This window comes from Chiloscyllium plagiosum, unplaced genomic scaffold (assembly GCF_037043375.1).
Source record: "Chiloscyllium plagiosum isolate Xiang-an unplaced genomic scaffold, Cpla_swu_hap1 HiC_scaffold_6, whole genome shotgun sequence".
NCBI lineage: Eukaryota > Metazoa > Chordata > Chondrichthyes > Orectolobiformes > Hemiscylliidae > Chiloscyllium > Chiloscyllium plagiosum.
Genome location: NW_028270144.1, coordinates 107620705 through 107642617, shown reverse-complemented (window position 1 = coordinate 107642617; position 21913 = coordinate 107620705). Strand labels below are relative to the sequence as shown.

Sequence of the window (21913 nt, the reverse complement as noted above, 5' to 3'; positions counted from 1 at the left end):
ATTTTTCTGTGCATTTGTAGCTCCCACATGCTTTGCTAGTTTTTCTTATTGCTGACTATATGGCTAAAGCTTTAATCCTTAACTAATTTAACTTACAAATTGTGGTGTGCCATACATCAACTGCCTTTATCCTTCAAGATGGTAGAAATCACGCATTTGGAAGATTGACCTCTAATAACCGCAACCATCTTCTTTTGAATTAGGTTTGACTTCAACCGCCACCGCGTACTTTCTTTCCTTCCCATCGACTCAAGTTTTGCTAGGTCTCTTTGATAACACACTCTGTAAAATGCTCCCTTGATGTCAAGGGGAGTCATCCTCACATTGACTCTAGAATTCATCGCTCTTGCCCATTCAAAATCTGTGAGAAGATTTGTAGCTCGGGTGCTCGTTGTTGTGGTTCTGTTCACCGAGCTGGAAATTTGTGTTGCAGACGTTTCGTCCCCTGTCTAGGTGACATCCTCAGTGCTTGGGAGTCTCCGGTGAAGCGCTTCTATGATGTTTCCTCCGGCATTTATAGTGGTTTGAATCTGCCGCTTCCGGTTGTCAGTTCCAGCTGTCCGCTGCAGTGGTCGGTATATTGGGTCCAGGTCGATGTGCTTATTGATTGAATCTGTGGATGAGTGCCATGCCTCTAGGAATTCCCTGGCTGTTCTCTGTTTGGCTTGTCCTATAATAGTAGTGTTGTCCCAGTCGAATTCAGCCACTCTCAGACAACAACTCACCAGAACGAAGGACCCAATACCCAGCATGAGCAAAACCAATGTCGTGTACAAAATCCCATGCAAGGACTGCACAAAACACTACATAGGACAAATAGGAAGACAGCTAACGATCCGCATCCATGAACACCAACTAGCCACGAAACGACACGACCAGCTATCCTTAGTAGCCACACACGCAGATGACAAGCAACATGAATTCGACTGGGGCAACGCTACTACTATAGGACAAGCCAAACAGAAAACAGCCAGGGAATTCCTAGAGGCATGGCACTCATCGACAGATTCAATCAATAAGCACATCGACCTGGACCCAATATACCGACCACTGCAGCGGACAGCTGGGACTGACAACCGGAAGTGGCAGATTCAAACCACTATAAATGCTGGAGGAAATATCACAGAGGTGCTTCACAGGAGGCTCCCAAGCACTGAGGATGTCACCTAGACAGGGGACGAAATGTCTGCAACACAAATTCCCAGCTCGGCGAACAGAACCACAACAGCTCTTGCCCATGTTTGAACCAAAGCTGCAATGAAGTCAGGAGCTGACTGTCCCTGGCAGAACAGAAACTGAATATCACTGAACAAGTTACTCCTTTACAAGTTTCACTTGGTAGTATTGTTGACAACACCTTTTATTTGTTGGCGATTGAGAGTGTACTACCAGGACACTAATTGACCAGGTAGGATTTGGCCTCCATTATGCAATATTTCAAATAGTCAGTGTTGTAGCTGCAATGGAACAGCTTGACCAAAGTTGTGGCTAGTTCTGGAGCACAACTCTTCCGTACTATTACTGGAGTGTTGTCAAGACCATAGCCTGGTAAAGTCCTGTATCTTCACCCATTTCTTCTGATTATGTGGAGTGAATCAATTTTGTTGAATATTCACGTCAATGATGTTTGGTACCTGAAGTGGCCAAGATGAATCATCTAGTTGGGACTTCTGACTGAAGATTGTGGCAAATGCTTCAGCCTTGTCTTTTGCTTTAATATGCTGGGCTCCCTCATCATTAAGGATGGAAATATTTGTAGAGCTTCTATCTTATGTTAATTGTTTAATTGTTCATAAAGCTAAAGGATGGAGTTACAGAAGGTGTACATTTGTTCCATCAAGTCTGTTCTGCTATTCAATGTGTCATGACTGATTTGAGAATGTGAAATCCCACTTTCCTGCCTTTGCCCATCCCCTTTCTGATTAAAAATCTGCCTATACAGCCTTGAATATTTTTAATGATCCAGCTTCAACAGCAGTAATGAATTTCACAGACTCACTACCCTCTGCTCAAAGAAATTCTTCCTCATTTGTTTCTTAAATTGGCTACCTCTTGCTAAGAATCAGAAGTCACATGACACCAGGTTGTAGTGCAACAGGTTTATTTAAAATCACAAGATTTTGGAGAGCTGTTCTTACATCAGGTGAAGTGACCTCCTGCCCAGTCCATCACTGGCATCTCCACATCGTCTTATTCTGAGGTTACGCCCTCTGGTCCTAGACTGTCCCACATGGGAAACCAGTGTGTCAGCATCTATCCTGTCAATTTGAAAATTTGATCTAGGCTAACAGACTCAAGCAATAATGAGGAAATGCTCTGTTGGAAGTGCTGTGATTTGATAAGATATTAAACTAAGGTTGTTTTCTCTCCCAGTTGAACATAAAAAAAAAACCTTTGATATTATTTTGATGAAGAGTATGGTAATTCACCTTGGTCCTTGTCAGTATTCTCATTTTATCTGTTCATTATCTGATTGCCTCTTATGAAACCTTGCTTTGCAGCCATGTTTTCCATGTAACAAGTATGACCTTTTGGCTGTAAAGTGTAATTTCTTTCTTTGTATCTGTTTCGCATTAAGTCCACATGCAATTCCCTCCCATTATGCATTTGTTAGTCAACAAACAGTTCATGCTCAGGCCTGAATTCATCTATCTTATAAACCTTATAAACCAATGATTGAGTTGTGTCAGTAGTTGAATAGGAGCCCATCAAGGATGACCCGTTGTGGACGCTTTTCAAAATTGAGTCTTGTTTCCTTTTCCACTGTCTATTGCTATGAACATACATACATTAAAATCCTGTTTGTCATCCTTAACTCATTTGTTTGATTGTGGTATTAAGAAGTCTGCTTCAAACTCCTTTAAACTTTCACAGAAGTTTGTTTTATTATACTTCTGTGACATATTACTGGAAGCATTTGTCTTTATATGATTTATATAAATAATTGTATACAGCAGAGGATTCAAGACAGATTTTGGGGGAATTCTAGGAAGAACTCTTCTCTCACCTAACTTCCACTACCTGCTGACAATGTTAATCTGTTCAGCATCAAGCTAGTGTCACTCAAACACTTATCAACCAGAGAAACTGCAGAGCAATTCGTGTGCTATTCCAAGTGAGAAGGGAACTATAACATTCAGGAGCTATTTATAGGGTATATTGCAGCAAAGATTATTTTTTCTGAAATGATGTGAAAGAAAGGGGAAAAGCCAAACAACAGTTTGCAAGGAAAATTGGAGATACTATTAGATCCCAAAGAAGAGGCATAGAAATTGGCCAGAAAATACAACTGACCTGAGGAGTGGGAGCAGTTTAGAACTCAGCAAAGCAGGACAAAGTGGTTGATTAAGAAAGACAAAATAGAGAATGAGGATAAGTTTGGGAGGAATGTAATAACTGACTAAAAGTTTCTATGAATATGTGAAGAGAAAACAATTGAAGAAAAAGTCAGAAACAGGGCAATTTACAATGAGCAACAAAAAAAGACTGCCCAACTCAATACCTACATTAGTTCTGTGTTCACAAAGAAGGACACAATAATACATCAGAAATGATGGCGATCAGAGTTTAGTGAGAGGGAGAAATCGAAGGAAGTCAGCATTAGTAGGGAAATTGATGAGATTGAAGTCAGAGAAATTCCCTGGGCCTGATAATCTATGTACCAGAGTACTTAAGGAAGTTGCCATAGAGATACTGAATGCTTTGGTAGTCATCTTCCAAGATTATAAAGACTTTGGAACAGATCTTACAGACTTGGAATGTGGCTAATGTAACCTCTCTGTTTAAAAAGAGAGGTAGAGAGAAAATCGAGAATTGTAGGTCAGCCTGACGTTGATAGTGGAGAAAATACAAGAGTCCTTTATAAAAGATCTAGCAGCAGAAGACTTGGAAAGTAGTGGCAGTATTGGATAGAGTTAGCATGGACTTAACAGAAGGGAAATCATGGAGTTTTTTCTCACAGAAACAGACCCTTCGGTTCAACTCGTCCGCACCAACCAGATATTCTACATTAACCTAGTTCCATTCACCCGCATTGGGTCATATACCTCTGAACAGTTCCTATTCATATACCCATCCAGATGCCTTTTATATGATATAATTGTATCCACTTCACTTTTTCTGGCAACGCGTTCCATACATGTACCACCCTTTGCGTGAAAAAGTTGCCTTGCAGGTCCCTTTTAAGTCTTTTCCTCTAACCTAATACTTATGCCCTCTAGTTTTGGACTCCCTTACCCTGGGGAAAATACCTTAGCTATTTTGGTTGAAACTTTATTGCTGGAACAGCACAGCAGGTCAGGCAGCATCCAGGGAACAGGAGATTCGACGTTTCGGGCACAGGCCCTTCTTCAGGAATCACATTCCTGAAGAAGGGCCTGTGCCCGAAACGTCGAATCTCCTGTTCCCTGGATGCTGCCTGACCTGCTGTGCTGTTCCAGCAATAAAGTTTCAACTTTGATCTCCAGCATCTGCAGACCTCACTTTCTCCTCACCTTAGCTATTTCCCCTATCCATGCCCCCCCCACATGATTTTATAAACCTCTGTAAGGTCACCCATCGATATCTGATGTTCCAGGGGAAACACTTTAGTCTATTCAGTCTCTCCCTATAGCTCAAACCCTCCAACCCTGACAACATCCTTGTAAATCTTTTCTGTACCCTTTCAAGTTTTAACAACATTTTTTCAATAGCAGAGTCCAATATTGAATGCAGTATTCTAAAAGTGGCCTCACCCAATGTTCTGTACAGCCGCAACATGACATCCCAGCTCCTGTCCTCAATGCACTGACTAACGAAGGCAAGCATGACACATGCCTTCTTCACCACCCTGTCTACCTGCGACTCCACTTTGGAGTTATGCACCTGCAACCCTGGGTCTCTTTGTTCAGCAACATTTCTCAGAGCCCTACTATTAACTATATAAGACCTGCCCTGGTTCACCAAAACGCAACAGCTCACATTTATCTAAATAAAACTCCACCTCGTACTCCTCATCCCGTTGGCCCATCTAATCTTTCATTTATATACCATCTTCTAATCTCAGGATATAGCAAAGCAATGGAGAATTACTGGAAAGCATGACAAGGATAAAGTATGCACGCAACAAGCTGCAGTAAACACAACCAATAATATCAGATAATCGGTTTTAATAACATTAGTTAAGGGACAGGCATTTGCTGGGACAAAAGGGAAAGCAACTTTGCTTGACAATTCTACTGGAATTCTTTGAGGATGTAGCTAATATAATTGATGGGTCGGATCCAGTGGATGTGGTTTATTTGGTCTTTTAGAGGTTTTCATCACAGCCCCATAAAAGAGTCAATTGTAATGGATAGATAAATGGTTGGCAGATAGAAAACAAAGAGTAGGAATAATTGTTTTTTTCCTGAATAGCAGGCAATGACTATGGTACTAGAGGGATCAGTGTTTGGATCCAGCTACAATATATTAATGATTAGATGAGGGAATTTAATGTAATATCTCCACATTTTCAGATGACAGAAAGCTGGGTGGGATTGTGAAGTGAGAGGAGGATGTGGATATCCTTAGGTGTGACTTGGGCAAACTGAGTGGCAAATGCACGGCAGTTGCTGTAATATGTAGATAATTGCGAAGTTATGCACTTTGGTAACTAAAACTGGAAAGCAAATTATTATCTGAATGACTATAAATTGAAGGAGGAAAATGCACACCGAGACCTGGGTGTCCGTATTCACAAGTTGCTGAAGGTAATGTGCAGGTTTAATCAGTAATGAGGGCAAAATGCATATTGGTCTTCATAGTGAGAGGATTCAAGTACAGGAGCAGGGATGTCTTGCTGCAGTTATTCAGGGCCTTGGTAAGACCACATCTGGAGTATTGTGTGCAGCTGAGGAAGAATGTTCTTGCTATGTAGGGAACCACAATAACCCAGGGTGATTCTTCGGATGGTGGAATGAATGTGTTAAATCTTTTAGGATTATATTTGCTGGAATATGAGGGGGATTGCATAAAAAGTTACTAAATTCTAACAGGATTGAATAGTGTAGATACAGGAAGGATATTCCTGATCGTGGGGGAGACCAGATACAAGGGAAATAATTTAGGCTTGAGATGAGAAATTTATTCACCCACAGAGTAGTGAAAGCAGTAAAGGCCAGAAGAGTTGGATGTAGCACTTTGGGCTAAAAGGATAATAGGATGTGGGGTTAAAAACAAGAACAGGCTTGAATTGGATGATCAGCCATGATCATAATGAATGGTTGAGCAGGCTAGAAGGGCAAAATGGCGTATTCCAACTCGTATTTTCTATGTTTCTAAAGTGCTTTTTTTTTAGTGTATTAAATACAATAATGTGACTTTAATGTTACAGATTCCTACTCTTGAATCATTATCATATAAGACCAGCGGCAAATACAACTCTTTCCCCAGCCATATCTCCAAATATTCAGAACAGCTTATCACATCTTTGAATGCGGATCCTTTGTCAGCCAATGATAGGTATGCATTTGAACTAAAATTATAATATTGCATAACAAAAATGAAAACTATTTATTTGGAAAAGAAAGTGTTGATGTCTTTTGTGCTGTGACTGACTAGAAATTATTGACATGCTTGATAAAAGATTGAACAGTGAGCATGCTTGACAAGTAAACTTAACTTGTGGGCAGCTTGGTGCCTCAGTGGTGAGCATTGCTGCCTCACAGCGCCAACAACCCGGGTTTGATTCCATCCTTGGCAACTGTCTGTGTGGAGTTTGCACATTCTCCCCATGTCTGCGTGGGTTTCCTCTGGGTGCTCCGGTTTCCTCTCACAATCATGTGAATTGGCCATGCAAAATTGCCCATAATGTTCAGGGATGCCTAGGTTAGGTACATTAGTCAGGGGTAAATGTAAGGGAATGGGTTTAGGTGGGTTACTCTTCGGAGGGTCAGTGTGGACTTGTTGGGCCAATGGGCCTGCTTCCACACTGTAGGGATTCTATAAAAATAAAGAGCTAAAATAATGAACATGGTTGAGCCATTGACAGAGATGTCTTTCGTATTAAATGTCAAGTGATCAAATAGAGGCTAATTATAATTTAAATGCCGTTTCCAACATCTTAATAGATCAGTCAACATAGATATCCAAACCTCCCGCCATGAGGAACACATGCAAAATGTACGAAGGTTTCATCAGTCCTTGCAGCAAATGGAATACAGCATGCACAGTGCTGGGTATTCAGAATCACTATCACAAACTTCACGGACTTCACTCTTTAGTGCTTTAAGGTAAATTCAGTGTTTATCATTTCAAGTATGCAGTTACGTTTTTACTTGTTCAATAAAAGTTGCGGATAACTTGAGTTTGGAAAATTTTAATACCATTAGAACTTCCAGACATTTGTACTTTTTTTTACAGCTTGAGCAGTGACAAAATAAATTAAGTTCAGCAGTTTCTGTTACATAGATCAGATGGAATCATAAAGTGCAGGAGGCCATTCAGCCCAGGATGCCTGTGCCAGCTCCCTGAAAAACCATCCCAATTAATCCCAGTTCTTTGCTTTTTCCCTTTTCGTCACTTTCATTTCAAAATGTATTTTTGACGCTGCTTCTATCAACCTTTCAGACAGTGCATTCCAGATCATCATAACTCATTTCGTACTTTTGTTTTCCTTTGTGTTGCAACTGGTTCCCTTATCATCAACATTCTGGGTGGTAGTGTGGACGAGAGCTAAACTGGACTGGCAATATAAATACAATGGCTACAAAAGAGCAGGTCACAGGTTAAATATTTGACACTCCTGATTTCATAAAACCCATTCATCCACAAACAGGCACAAGTCAGGAGAGTGGTGCCACTTGCTTGGATCATGGCAGCTCCAACAACACCTAACAAGGAGCTTGCTCCAGCCAGGATAAAGTAGCCGACTTGTTTGGCACCGCATCTACGAACATTCAGTGTTTCCACCACTGACTCTTGTTAGCAGCAATGTGCATCACCTATAAAATGCCCTGCTGAAATCCACCAAGGCTCCTAAAATAACATCATCCAAACTGTGACCACTACCCATATGGGGAGACAACGGCTTAGTAGTAATTATTGATCCAGAAACTCAGTTAATATTCTGGGGGAGTTTGAATTCAAATGGTGGAATTTGAATTCAATAAAATATCTGTAATTAATAATTTAATGATCACTATGAAACTACTGCTGATTGTTGGAAAAGCCCACCTGGTTCATTGATATCCTTCAGAGAAGGAAATTTGTCATCCTGATTCAATCTGGCCTATGTGTGATGCCAGATCCACAGCAATGTAGTTGACTCTCAACTGCCATCCGAAATGGCCCAGCAAGCCACTCAGTTGTATCAATTGCTATGAAGTCTCAACAAAGAAATAAAAAGGGATGGACCACCTGACATCAATCTTGGCACAGGAAACTATAATTACTAAAAAAAGCCCTGTCCAACCTATAAAGTCCTCCTTATTAACAGCTGGATGCTAATGACAAAATTGGGAGAGCTGTCTCACAGACTAGCCAAGCACCAACTTGACACAAGTGATATTCACATAATCATATAATATCTTTGACACCACCTTCACTATCCTGTCACACCGCCAGGACAGACCCAGCCGAGGTGGCAGCACAGTGGTATACAGTCGGGAGGGAGTTGCCTGGGAGTCCTCAATATTACCATGGACCCCATGATATCTCAGGGCTTCACATGAAACAAGGGCAAGGAAGCCAACTGTGAATACCTTGCACCATCCTCCCTCAACTGATGAAGCAGTGTGTTTCCATGTTGAACAACACTTGGAGGAAGCACTGAGGGTGGCAAGGGTGCAAAACATACTCTGGGTTGGGAATTTCAATGTCTGACATCAAGAGTGGTCCAGCAGCACTACTGATCAAGCTGGTCAGGTCCTAATGGATATAGTTGCTAGATTGCGACAGTGGTGAGGGAACCGGCAAGAGGGAGAAACATACTTAGACCTCATTCCCACCAATCTACCAGCTGCAGATACATTTATCCATGATAGTATCAGTAAGAGTAACCACTGCACAGTCCTTGTAGAAACAAAGTACCTCTTCATATTGAGGATACACTTCATCATGTTGTGTGACACTATCACTGTGCTAAATGGGACAGATTTTGAATAGATCAATCAACTCAGGGCTAGGTATCCATGAGGCACTATTGGCCACTAACAACAGCAGAACCATACTTCAACACAACCTGTAACCTCGTGGCCTGCTGTATCCTCTGTTCAACTACTACCATCATGCCAGGAACTCCACCTTGGTTCAGTAGAGAGTTGTATTTGCAGATACCTTCTATTTTGTTCAAAAAGCACATTATCTGTAGGCAGTCAATATTTTTTATAATCCATGTGACGCTTTATAAATTACTACTTTGGAAAAAGAACCAGTCTGACTCAAGATTGGAATTGTATGCACCTCACACCTTTAATGCATTGTCTGAGCTGAGAGGCACTTTTTTTTAATATATAAAACCTTAAATTATCTCAGAAATGTGACTTGAAGAAAGTTCTGGTATTTATATACTAATGAATCGAAACCTGCAAGCCATTCTAAAAGATGAAAGACTGATCAATCTAGTTTGTTCAATATAAATCCTCAGGACCTGATCAGATGTATTCTAGAACTCTGTGGAAAGCTAGGGAAGTGATTACTGGGCCTCTTGCTGAGATATTTGTATCATCGTTAGTCACAGGTGAGGTGCTGGAAGACTGGAGGTTGGCTAACGTAGTGCCACTATTGAGGAAGGTGGTAAGGACAAACCAGGGAACTATAGACCGGTGAGCCTCATGTCGGTGGTGGGCAAGTTGTTGGAGGGAATCCTGAGGGACAGGATGTGCATGTATTTGGAAAGGCAAGGACTGATTAGGGATAGTCAACATGGTTTTGTGCATAGGAAATCATGTCTCACAAACTTGATTGAGTTTTTTGAAGAAGTAACAAAGAGGATTGATGAGGGCAGAGCAGTAGACGATCTATGTGGACTTCAGTAAGGCGTTCGACAAGGTTCCCCATAGGAGACTGGTTAGCAAGGTTAGATCTCATTGAATACAGGGAGAACTGGCTCAAAAGTAGAAGACAGAGGATGGTGGTGGAGGGTTGTTTTTCAGACTGGAGGCCTGTGACCAGTGAGTGCTATAAGGATCAGTGCTGGGTCCTGTACTTTTTGTCATCTATATAAATGATTTGGAAGTGAACTTAAGAGCTATAGTTAGTGAGTTTGCAGATGACACCAAAATTGGAGGTGTAGTGTAGTGGACAGCAAAAAAGATTACCTCAGAATACGACAGGATCTTGATCAGATGGGCCAATGGGATGAGGAGTGGCAGATGGAGTTTAATTTAGATAAATGCGAAGTGCTGCATTTTGGGAAAGCAAATCAGAGCAGGACTTATACACCTTAATGGTAAGGTCCTAGGGAGTGTTGCTGAACAAAGAGACTTTGGAGTGCTGGTTCATAGTTTCTTGAAAGTAGAGTTCCAGGTAGATAGGATAGTGAAGAAGGTGTTTGGTATGCTTTCCTTTATTGGTCAGCGCATCAAGTATAGGAGTTGGGAGGTCATGTTGTGGCTGTACAGGACATTGTTTAGGCCAATGTTGGAATATTGCCTGCAATTCTGGATGTTGTGAAACTTGAAAGGGTTTAGAACAGATTTACAAGGATGTTGCCAGGGTTGGAGTATTTGAGCTATAGGGAGAGATTGAATAGGCTGGGGCTGTTTTCCCTGGAGCGTCATGAGGAGCATGGATAGGATAAATAGACAAGCTCTTTTCCCTGGGATGGGAGAGTCCAAAACTGGAGGTCATAGGTTTAGGGTGAGAGGAGAAAGGTATAAAAGAGACCTAAGGGGCAACTTATTCTCACAGAGGGTGATGCATGTGTGGAATGAGCTGCCAGAGGAAGTGGTGGAAGCTAGTACAATTGCAACGTTTGAAAGGTATCTGGATGGGTATATGAGTAGGAAGGGTTTAGAGGGATATCAGCCAGGTTCTGGTAGGTTGGATTAGATTGGGGTGGGGAATCTGGTCAGCATGGATGAGTTGGATCAAAGGATCTGTTTCCGTGCTGTACATCTCTATGACCCTCTGACTCTGTATCACATCAGTTGTATGACACTATGATCTTTTGCTATAAATTCTGTGTCCTATCATCTTGCTCCACTAGCTATGAAGGAGCAGCACTCCGAAAACTTATACTTACAAATAAACCTGTTGGACTGTAACCTGGTGTTGTGTGAGTTTTACCTCAGTGGAGAATGTCAGGAGCAGCACCCAGCATACCTAAAAATTAGGTACCAGACATGACTACTTGCATGCCAAACGGCATGAGCGCCAAGTGATAGACAGAATTAAGCAATTCCATAACCCACAGATCAGGTTTAAGCTCTGCAGTCCTATCACATCCTGTTGTGAATGATGGTGGGCAATTAAGCAACTCACTGGATGAGAAGGCTCCCCAAATACCCCCACGCTTAATGATGGTAAAGCTGAGCACGTCAGTGCAAAAGATAAGCCTGGAGCAATCACCGCAATCTTCAGCCAGAAATGCCAAGTATATGATCCATCTCTGCCTCTTCTGGCCGTTCCCAGCATCACAGTTGCCTGCCTTCAGCCAATGCAATTCATTCCACGTGATATCAAGAAAAGGTTGGAGACGCTGGATACTGAAAAGGATATGGGCCCTGACAGTTTCTAACAAAGTACTGAAGACTTGTGCTCCAGAACTTGCCACACTCCTGCCTAGCTGTTCCAGTACAGCAACAACACTGGTATCTACTCAAAAAGTGTAGAAAATCGCTTGTGGACATTCTGTACACGAAAAACAGGACAAATCCTGCCTGGCCAATTACTGCTTCTCTCCACCATCAGTGAAGTGATAGCAGGTGTCATGACTAGTGCTGTCAATAACCTGCTCATGACTGCACCAGATTGGGTTGCACTAGGGCCACACAGTTTCTGACCTGATTAAGTCTTTGTTCAAACACATTTCCAGAATCAGATGAGAGTGACAGCCCTTTAAATCAAGCCTGAATTTGGACAAGAGCAGCGTCAAAGAAACCTAGCAAAACTGGAATCAGTGTGAATCAGGGTCAAACTTTCCGCTGGTTGGAGCCATATCCGGCACATAGGAAAATGTACTTGTTAAAGATCAGTCATCTCAGCTCCAGGAGTTCCTTAAGATACCGTCTTCAGCTACTTTATCAGTGAACGTCCCTCCATAATGTCACAAGTGACAATGTTTACGAATGATTCTGCAATGTTCAGCACTTTTCATGACTTCAGATACTGATGCAGTCTATGTTGAAATACAACGGGACATATCCAGGCTTGGGCTGACAAGTGGCAAGTAGAATTCATGCCAAACAATGGAACATCTCCAATAAGAGACAATCTAACCACTGCCCCTTGATATTCAATGGCATTGCCATCACTAATTCCTCACTATCAACATCCTGAGGGTTACCATTTACCAGAAACTGAGCTGAATTTGCCTTGTAAACACAATGCATACAAGAGCTGTCAGAGGCTTGGAATAACTTGCCTGCTGAATCCTCAAAACCTGTTCACCATCTGCAATGCACAAGTCAGGAATGTGATGGAATATTCCCCACTTGCCTGGCTGAGTACAGTTCCAACAACATTCAAGAAGCTTGACGCAATCCAGGTCAAGCAAGTGCTTGGTTGGCATCATATCCACAAGCATCCGTTCCTTCTGCCACTGACACTAATCTAGAAGCTGCACTGCACAAATTCGCCAGCCATCCTTATACAGCATCTTCCAAACTTACAACTGCTCTCATCTATAAGGCAGGGGTAATAGATAAATAGGATACCATTATCTGCAAGTTTTACTCTAAACATCGAACCATCCTTATTGGAAATACATTGTCGTTCCTTCACTGTTGCTTGGTCAAAATCCTGGAATTTCCTTCATCGCAGCATTGTGGGTCTACCTCATGTAGGAAGGCAGTAATTCAGGAAGTGGCAATTCACTGCCATTTTCCCACAGGCAACAAGGATTGGGCAATAAATACTGGCCAACCAGTAACTCCCATGACCTATGAGAGGGTTTTAAAATGTAGAAGAACTGGGACAGCAAATACACCATCCTGGCTTAGAAATATGTCTCCGTTCCTTTGTTGTTGCTGGGTCAAATTCCTGGAACTCCACCATCATGCCCTAACAGCATTAAAGGTGTACCTATGTAAAATAGACTGCAATGGTTCAAGAAGATAGCTTACACCACCTTCTCACAGGTAACCAGGAATGGGCAATAAATGCTGGCCAGCCAGTGAAGCTTACATCCCATGAATGAATTTTAAAAAAACATACAGCACCTTTCACAAGCACAGATCATCCCAAAGCACCGAATACTCAATTAAGTACTTTTGAAGGGTAACCACAGTTAGGAAATGCAACATCTAATTTACACATGTCAAGCTCCCACAAACTGCAATATGATGATAATCAGCTTTAGCTGTCTTTTAATATTGATGAATTAATATTTTACAAGGCACTAAGACAATCTTTTGAGAACTAATGCCACGGAAACATTTATATCCAACTGAAAAGGAGGATGGATTGTGGACTGAATGTCTCTTCCAAAATATATCACTTCTGAGAGATCAGTACACCTTCACTCTGCTGGAGTGTCGGCCTTTGCTTATGAGTTACATTTTTGGAATGGAACTTGAGGCACAGCCTGCTACTCAGAAGCAAGAAGATTGAAGAAAATGCTAAGTTCTTTCTTTAAGTCCCTTTCAACTTACTTAGCTTGAAGTTATCAAACCAGCATTCATGCACATCAAGCGCAATGGCCTTGAAATTTGAGAGTAGAAATTAAGCTTAATTTTAAGTTGAGACGTTTTCTAGTGAGATTGAATGGGTATTTGGACCCAAGTTGATGTATAATATTGCATACATTTTCACATCTATCTTGCGGCTTCAGGATGAAAGTCCAGACCTGTGGAAATAGGAAAGCCTGGTGTATCTCCATGTTGTTACATTCATCAATATTTGAGTGGGAAATAACCAAACACTGTTATTGATACATAAGCAAAATATTGTGGTTGCTGGAAATAAAAGCATAATGCTGGAATAGCTCAGCAGGTCTGTCAGCGAAAAGCAACTTGGCAGGTGTGCAGTTTTATTCTTCTTTCAGTTGTACATTTTCTCAAACAAAAACAGAACTTGCTGGAGAAACTCAGCATATCTGCATTCTTATGAAGAGTTTTAATTATTAACTCTGCTTTCTCACCTCAGAAAACCTGCTAAGTTTCTCCAGCAATTTCTGTTTTTGTCTGGAGAGAAAGATAGATATTACGAAAATGACTGTTCTATCGAACTTCAAAGTTTAGAAAGATCAAGAGTCTTAAATAGCTTATTTACATCCCTGCTTATGGAGACTATAGCAATATTATGGAAGCAAACTTACTAAGAAAATTCTTCAGATTTATTTCTGTTAATCACAGGAGAAGATTTTAAGTCTAAAAGGTCATCCTAAAGTTTTAAAGTATGATCAGGTTTAGATTAATTTGCCCTCGATTATATGAAAACTAAAAGCAGTTGGACTGCTGACATATCAGCTCTTTTGGATAAGGTTCTCCCCCTCCTACAAAGCCAATGAGGTGCATTCCTCCTGTAGTCCATGCTGTTGAGGCATCACTCATGGCTGTTCACACCTGGTAGCAGAAAGGTCAAGTGTGGCATCATTTAAAATGTAGTAGCAGGTCACTTGCCAGAACACTTTACTACAGAAGTTAGATAAAATGGTAGAAGGTGAAGGATTTGAGGAAGAATGATTCTCAGAAAAATAATTACATTGAATGGAAAAATGTGTGGCGATGGGCTATTATGTCAATAACTATCCTAATGCGCTTTTAAAAAGAAAGTGAAAAGCAACTTGACTGTTGTGCAGTTTTATTCTTCGTTCAGTTGTGGTTTTTCTCAAACAAAAACAGAAATTGCTGGAGAAACTCAACATATTCTTATGAAGAGTTTTAAATATTAACTCTGCTTTCTCCCTTCAGAAGACCTGCTGAGTTTCTCCAGCAACTTCTGTTTTTGTTTCAGATCTCCATCATCCACAGTTATTTGTTTTGTCTTTTTTCTTGATTTACCTGTGCAGTCTGTGGCGTCAACTGATTTTGCTACTTACATTTGAAATTTCATGTGTCATAATTTTATTGCTGTCTTGATCAGGAAGAATCTCAGCGAGCTGGATGATATTCAACGATACTTCAGTGAGAAACTGTCGACATCTCCATTTTCTCGCATGATTAACCCAGCCCCACAGCAAAGAACAGATGATAATCAAATGGATGGCTGCATTAGACCCTTGCAATCTGGTGATGAGATCTTGGAGAAGTCATATAAACTGGTCACTGAATCTCGTCATTTTATGAATGGTGAGCAAAAACAAGTTTTACATTTTTAAAAAATTGATTATAGCAATTTTACTTTCTCAGCTAATTATATATGTTACTACTTTTTAATACTTAAATTCAAGTTTCCTACAGACAATTGCATCTTAAAACTGTGCAAGTTTAATGCTATCTTCCATTACTGCAAAAATGAATTCGAGAAATTGAAAAGGAGCAATATTTTGATAAAGAAGGGATCCTGAGAGATCTTTGCCGGATATGACTAGTGCCAAAATTGTCCTGCAAAATATTCTGTTCCAACAAACCTGCGGATTGTGCAGGCTGCTAAGACCATTTTAATTGTTTGGTTTTGATTTTTTTTTGCTCTTTGGATGTGGGCATTGCTGGCTAGGACAGCATTTATGGTCCCACCCTAATTTGCCCTTATAAGTTAACCTCAATGGGATGCCTCCAATGCTGTTAGGAAGGGAGCTGCAGGATTTTGACCCAGTGACACCTAAGGAACAGTGATACAGTTTTAAGTCAGAATGGTCTGTGACTTGGAGAATAACTTGTATGTGGCAGTGTTCTCAGCAGCTTCTGCCCTTGTACTTCTAGGTGGCAGAGGTCATGAGTTTGGAAGCTGCTATTGGAGAAGCCTTGATTAGTTACTGCAGTGCATCTTGTAGATAGAACATAAAACATTACAGGCCCTTCAGCCCTTGATGTTGTGCCAACCTATGGAACCAATCTGAAGCCCATCTAACCCACACTATTCCTTTCTCGTCCAATGACCATTTAAATGCCCTTAAAGTTGGCAAGTTTACTACTGTTGTAGGGAGTGTGTTCCACGCCCCTACTACTCTCTGACTACCTGTGACATCTGTCATATATCTATCACCCCTCAATTTAAAGCTATGTTCCCTCATGCTAGCCATCGCCATCTGAGGAAGAATACTCTGTGTCCAACCTCTCTAACGTTCTGACGATCTTATCTATCTCAATTAAGTCACCTGTCAACCTTCTTCTCTCTAACGAAAACAGCCTCAACTCCCTCAGCCTTTCCTCTTAAGACCTTGCTTCCATACCAGGCAACATCCTAGTAAATCTCCTCTGAACCCTTTCCAAAGCTTCCACATCGCTCCTATAATGCGGTGACCAGAACTGTATGCAATACTCCAAATGTGGCTGCACCAGAGTTTTGTACAGCTGCAGCATGATCTCATGGTTCCGAAACGCAATCCCTCTACCAATAAAAGCTAATACACCATATGCCTTCTTAACAACCCTACAACCTGGGTAGCAACTTTCAGGGATCTATGTACCTGGACACTGAAATCTCTGCTCATCTACACTACCAAGAATCTTACCATTAGCCTAGTACCCTGCATTCCTGTTACTCCTTCCAAAGTGAATCACCTCACAGTTTTCTGCATTAATCTCTATTTGCCACCTCTCAGCCCAGCTCTGCAGCTTATCTATGTGTTTCTGTAACCTACAATACCCTTTGTCACTATTCACAACTCTACTGACCTTAATGTCATTCGCAAATTTACTAATCCATCTGTCTATGCCCTCATCCAAGTCATTTATAAAAATGACAAACAGCAGTGGACCCAAAACAGATCCTTGCGGTACCCCACTAGTAACTGAATTCCAGGATGAATATTTCCCATCAATTACCACCCTCTGTCTTTTCAGCTAGTCAATTTCTGATCCAAACCTCTAAATCACCCTCAGTCCCATGCCTCAGTATTTTGTGCAGTAGCCTATCATGGGAACCTTATCAAGCACCTTACTGAAATCCATATACAACACATCAACTGCTTTAGCCTCATCCACCTGTTTGGTCACCTTCTCAAAGAACTCTATAAGGTTTGTGAGGCATGACCAACCCTTCTCAAAACTGTGTTGACTATCCCTAATCAACTTATTCCTTTCTAGATGATTATAAATCCTACGTCTTATAACCCTTCCCAACACTTTACCCACAACTGAAGTAAGGCTCACAGTTCCAGAGTGTCTTTACTTCCCTGCTTGAACAAGGGAACAACATTTGCTATCCTCCAGTCTTCTGGCACTATTCCTACAGACAATGATGACATAAAGATCAAAGCCAAAAGCTCAGCAATCTCCTCCCTGGCTTCCCAGACAATCCTAGGGTAAATTCCATCTGGTCCAGGGGACTTGTCTATTTTTACACTTTCTAGAATTGCTAATACCTCCTCCGCATGCACCTCAATCCTATCTAGTCTAGTAGCCTTTAACTCAGTATTCTCCTAAACCACATTGTCTTTTTCTAGTGTGAATACTGACGAAATTTTTTAATTTAGCACTTCCCCTATCTCCTCTGACTCCATGCACAACATCCCACTACTATCCTTGATTGTCCCTAATCTTACTCTAGTCATTCTTTTATTCCTGATATACCTCTAGAAAGCCTTAGGGTTTTCCTTGTTCCTATTTCCTTGCCAATAACTTCTCATGTCCCCTCCTGGCTCCTCTTGGCTCTCTCTTTAAGTCTTTGCTGGCTAACTTGTAACTCTCAAACACCCTAACTGAGCCAACACATCTCATCCTAACATAAGCCTCCCTCTTCCTCATGAGAAGAGATTCAACATCCTTAATAAATCACGGATCCCGTGCTCAACAACTTCCTCCCTGCCTGACTGATACATACTTATCAAGGACCAGCAGTAGCTGTTCCTTGAACAAACTCCACATTTCAATTGAGCCAATCCCCTGCAGTTTCCTTCCCCATCTATGCATCCTAAATCTTGCCTAATCACATCATAAGAGCCTTTCCCCCAGCTATAACTTTTGCCCTGCAGTATATACCTATCCCTTTTCATCACTAAAGTAAACGTAACCAAATTGTGGTCGCTATCACCAAAGTGCTCACCCACCTTCAAATCTAACACCTAGCCAGGTTCATTACCCAGTACCAAATGTAATGTGGCCACACTCCTTGTTGGCCTGTCTACATACTGGGTCAGGAAACCCTTCTGCACACATTGGACAAAAACTGAGTCATCTAAAGTACTTGACCTATAGTATTCCCAGTCAATATTTGGAAAGTTAAAGTTCCCCATAATAACTGCCCTGTCAGTCTCGCTCCTATCGAGGATCATCTCTACATCTCTGGAACTATTTAAAGGCCCATAGAATACCCCTAACAGGGTAACCTGTACTTTCCTGTTTCTAATCTCAGCCCATACTACCTCAGTAGATGAGTCCTCAAACGTCTTTTCAGCCACTGTAATACTATCCCTGACAAACAATGCCACACCACCCCCTCTTTACCACCTTTCTGTTCTTACTGAAACGTCTAAATCCCAGAACCTGTAATGACCATTCCTGTCCCTGCTCTACCCATGTCTCTGAAATGACCACAACATCGAAATCCCAGGTACAATATCGAAATCCACGCTGCTAGTTCGCCCACCTTATTCCGGTGCTCCTGGCGTTGAAGTAGACACACTTCAAACCAACTTCTCGCTTGCCAGTGCCTTCTTGCAATCTTGAAATCTTAGTTCTGACCTCACTACTCTCAATCTTCTATATACTCAGACTACAGTTTCGTTCCCACCCCCCTGCTGAATTAGTTTAAACCCACCTGAAGAGCATTAGCAAATCTCCCCCCTCCCAGGTACCCCTCTGGTTCAGGTGGAGACCATCCTGTTTTTAGAGGCCCACCTACCCCAGAAAAAGTCTCAGTTATCCAGGAATCCAAAACCCTTCCTCCTGCAGCCACGTGTTCAACTCCTCTCTTTCCCTATTCCTCGTCTTGCTAGTGCACAGCATAGGCAACAAACCAAAGATAACAACTCTGTTTGTTCTATCTCTAAGCTTCTACCCTAGCTCCCTGAATGTCTGCCTTAAATCCCCATCTCTCTTTCTACCTATTTCATTGGTGCTTATGTGGACCACGACTTGAGGCAGCTCCCCCTCTCCCTTAAGGATCCCAAAAACACTATCAGTAACATCATGAACCCTGGCACCTGGGAGACAACACACCAACCGTGAGTCCCTCTCATTCCCACAGAACCTCCTATCTGTCCCCTAACTATGGAGTCCCCAGTGACTAATGCGCTGCTCCTCTTTCCCCCTTCCCTTCTAAACAACAGGGACAGACTCTGTGCCAGAGACCTGTGACCTATTGCTTACCCCTGGTAAGTCATGCCCCCCCCAACAGTATCCAAAACAATATATTGTTGAGGGCAATGGCCACAGGGGATCCCTACACTGCCTGCCGGTTCCTTTTCCATCCCCTGACGGTAACCCATCTACCTTTTTCTTTTACCTGAGGTGTGATTACCTCCCTGTAACTCCTCTCAATAACCCGCTCTGCCTCCAGAATGATCTGAAGTTGCTCCAGCTCCAGCTCCAGTTCCCTAACGTGGTTTTTGAGGAACTGGAATTGGGTGCACTATCCAAAGATGCAGTCAGCAGGGATTCTACATCCCACATCCTGCATGAGGAACATTCAGCTGCCCGAACCTCCTTTCCAACGAGACTACTAAAAAACTAAAAAAAAATTAACTAGTCATCTTACCAATCCGGTACATGGAACATTGTTTTTGGTTAGAGGAGGAGGATGGGTGGGAGACACTACCCAAGTAGTGTTTCGGCTAAAGCAACCACCTGAATATGAAGCCTCACTTATGCAGCAGTCCTGTGTCCGCTCCTGCTCAGTGTGCACTCCACCTATACATGAGGTAAGCTTTTATATCTTTTAAAATTTACCTTCCCATCGGGCCTCTGGTCCTCACTGACCCACCTCCCACTCCAACTGCCGCCGAGAAAATGATGAACCATTTGATGGTTCAGACGAACTGGACGTTGCACACTGACGTTGCACACTGTTGCCACACTGCACTAGTCGTAAAGGCAAAGCGTCTTATGATCCCAGCTGATCTTGCCACTGGCCAGCTCAAATCATAGAATTAAAGTTGGCTTGATAGATCATATTATTAAAAATATAAAAAATATAAACAGAAGAACACCAGACTACAGATTTGGTTTTATCAATAAAATGAAACTTCACAAAAAATTATGTAGTTTGAAAGATTTCAAAGCATACAACAAAACACAATAGCATCTACTCCCTAACATCATCATTTTAGAATTGCTCAAAAATATCAGAAATTTTCCTTCCTATCCAGTCTGTGCTTTATTTCTCAGTTCTTGTCCTGTGAAGTGTGAAGCTTTCCCTTGAATTCTGTCACATATCTTTGATATCTTTGACATTCCCAGCTTTGAATAACCAATGTAATTGTTTAACTATGCACACCTGGTCTGGAGGTTTCGCAAGCTAAACTCTTTCACTGAGGAAGCTTATTCCCTCAACTGCTCTAAACAAAGTCAGGAGTAACGATTCTTGTGTCTATGCCCAGTCAGATCTCTAAACTACCCAAGAACTTTCCAGTCTCTGGACTTCTCTTTTTCTTAGCTATAATCAGTCCTTGATTATTCTGAACTCAAAAGCAAGCTAATGTTTATCAAAATTGTCTCTCTCCTGTCCTAAATTCCCACAATATGAACATATTCCATGAATACTCCAGGAGGCACATCCTGAAAACACTGAACGACAAAACACATAGAAATTGCAGCAATCTCTGCTTTTGTTTCTGAAAACACTAACCTCTTTAATTTTTGATCCCCTTCATAAAAGTAGACATATATGTGCAATTGGTTCAAATCACAAATCAAAAATCTGTCATTAACCCCAGGATGTTGATAATGGGGGATTCAGCAATGTTAATGTCATTGATTAACAAGGAGCAATAGTTAGATTCTATCTTGTTGGAGTTGCTCATTGCGTGATACTTGTGTGACAAATGTTAACTGCCCATTATATGCCCCACCTGGGAGTTATCCAGGTCTTGCTGCAAATGGATAAGTTTTGAATTGTGCTGTCATCAATGAACATTCCCACTCTGACTTCATGATGAAGGGAATGTCTGATGAAATTACACACTATTGATTTGAAGAACTCCTGCAGTGATGCTGTGGATCTGAACTGAATCAAACATCTTCATTTGAGTTAGGTATGACTCCAACCAGCAGAGAGAATTCCTAATACTTCCTGTTGACTCCAGTTTTGCTCAGGCTCCTTGATAACATAAAGGTAACATTAAACTAAGTAAGGCAAGTGTAGTCACTCTCACTTCTGCTTTGGAATTCAAATTTGGACTAAATCTCTAATGAGAACAGGGCTATGGACCCAAAACTGAGCCTCAGTGAGCAGGTTATTCCTTTGTATGTGAAAGTGAGGACTGCTGATGCTGGAGATCAGAGCTGAAAATGTGTTGCTGGAAAAGCACAGCAGGTCAGGCAGCATCCAAGGAACAGGAGAATCGACATTTCGGGCATTAGTCCTTCTTCAGGAAGTGTCACATTTAATTTGAAGTTTTCATATTTACTTGTCGTGATTACTTTTAACAGTCTGTTCAATTTAGTGGCAGAAACCCTAATAATATTTTCCTTGTTTGTTGTTTCTATATTAGGAGTAAACTAATCTAATAATGACTTTATCCATCAGCTTA

The 21913-nt window shown here is 41.5% G+C and overlaps 1 protein-coding gene across 6 annotated transcripts in view; it reads left to right on the top strand.

The window, feature by feature from the left end:
* Positions 1–21913, top strand: part of c2cd3 (C2 domain containing 3 centriole elongation regulator) — a 222277-nt gene that overhangs the window by 114367 nt on the left and 85997 nt on the right. For all 6 annotated transcript variants that reach the window (XR_015757475.1, XM_087988324.1, XM_087988325.1 and 3 more), the window contains 3 exons: positions 6353–6480; positions 7089–7250; positions 15205–15410. Coding sequence is in view for 5 of the 6 variants with exons in the window: in XM_087988324.1 (XP_087844450.1) it covers positions 6353–6480; positions 7089–7250; positions 15205–15410 (496 nt within the window). In the remaining variant the exon portion in view is untranslated. The remainder of the gene's footprint in view (positions 1–6352; positions 6481–7088; positions 7251–15204; positions 15411–21913) is intronic.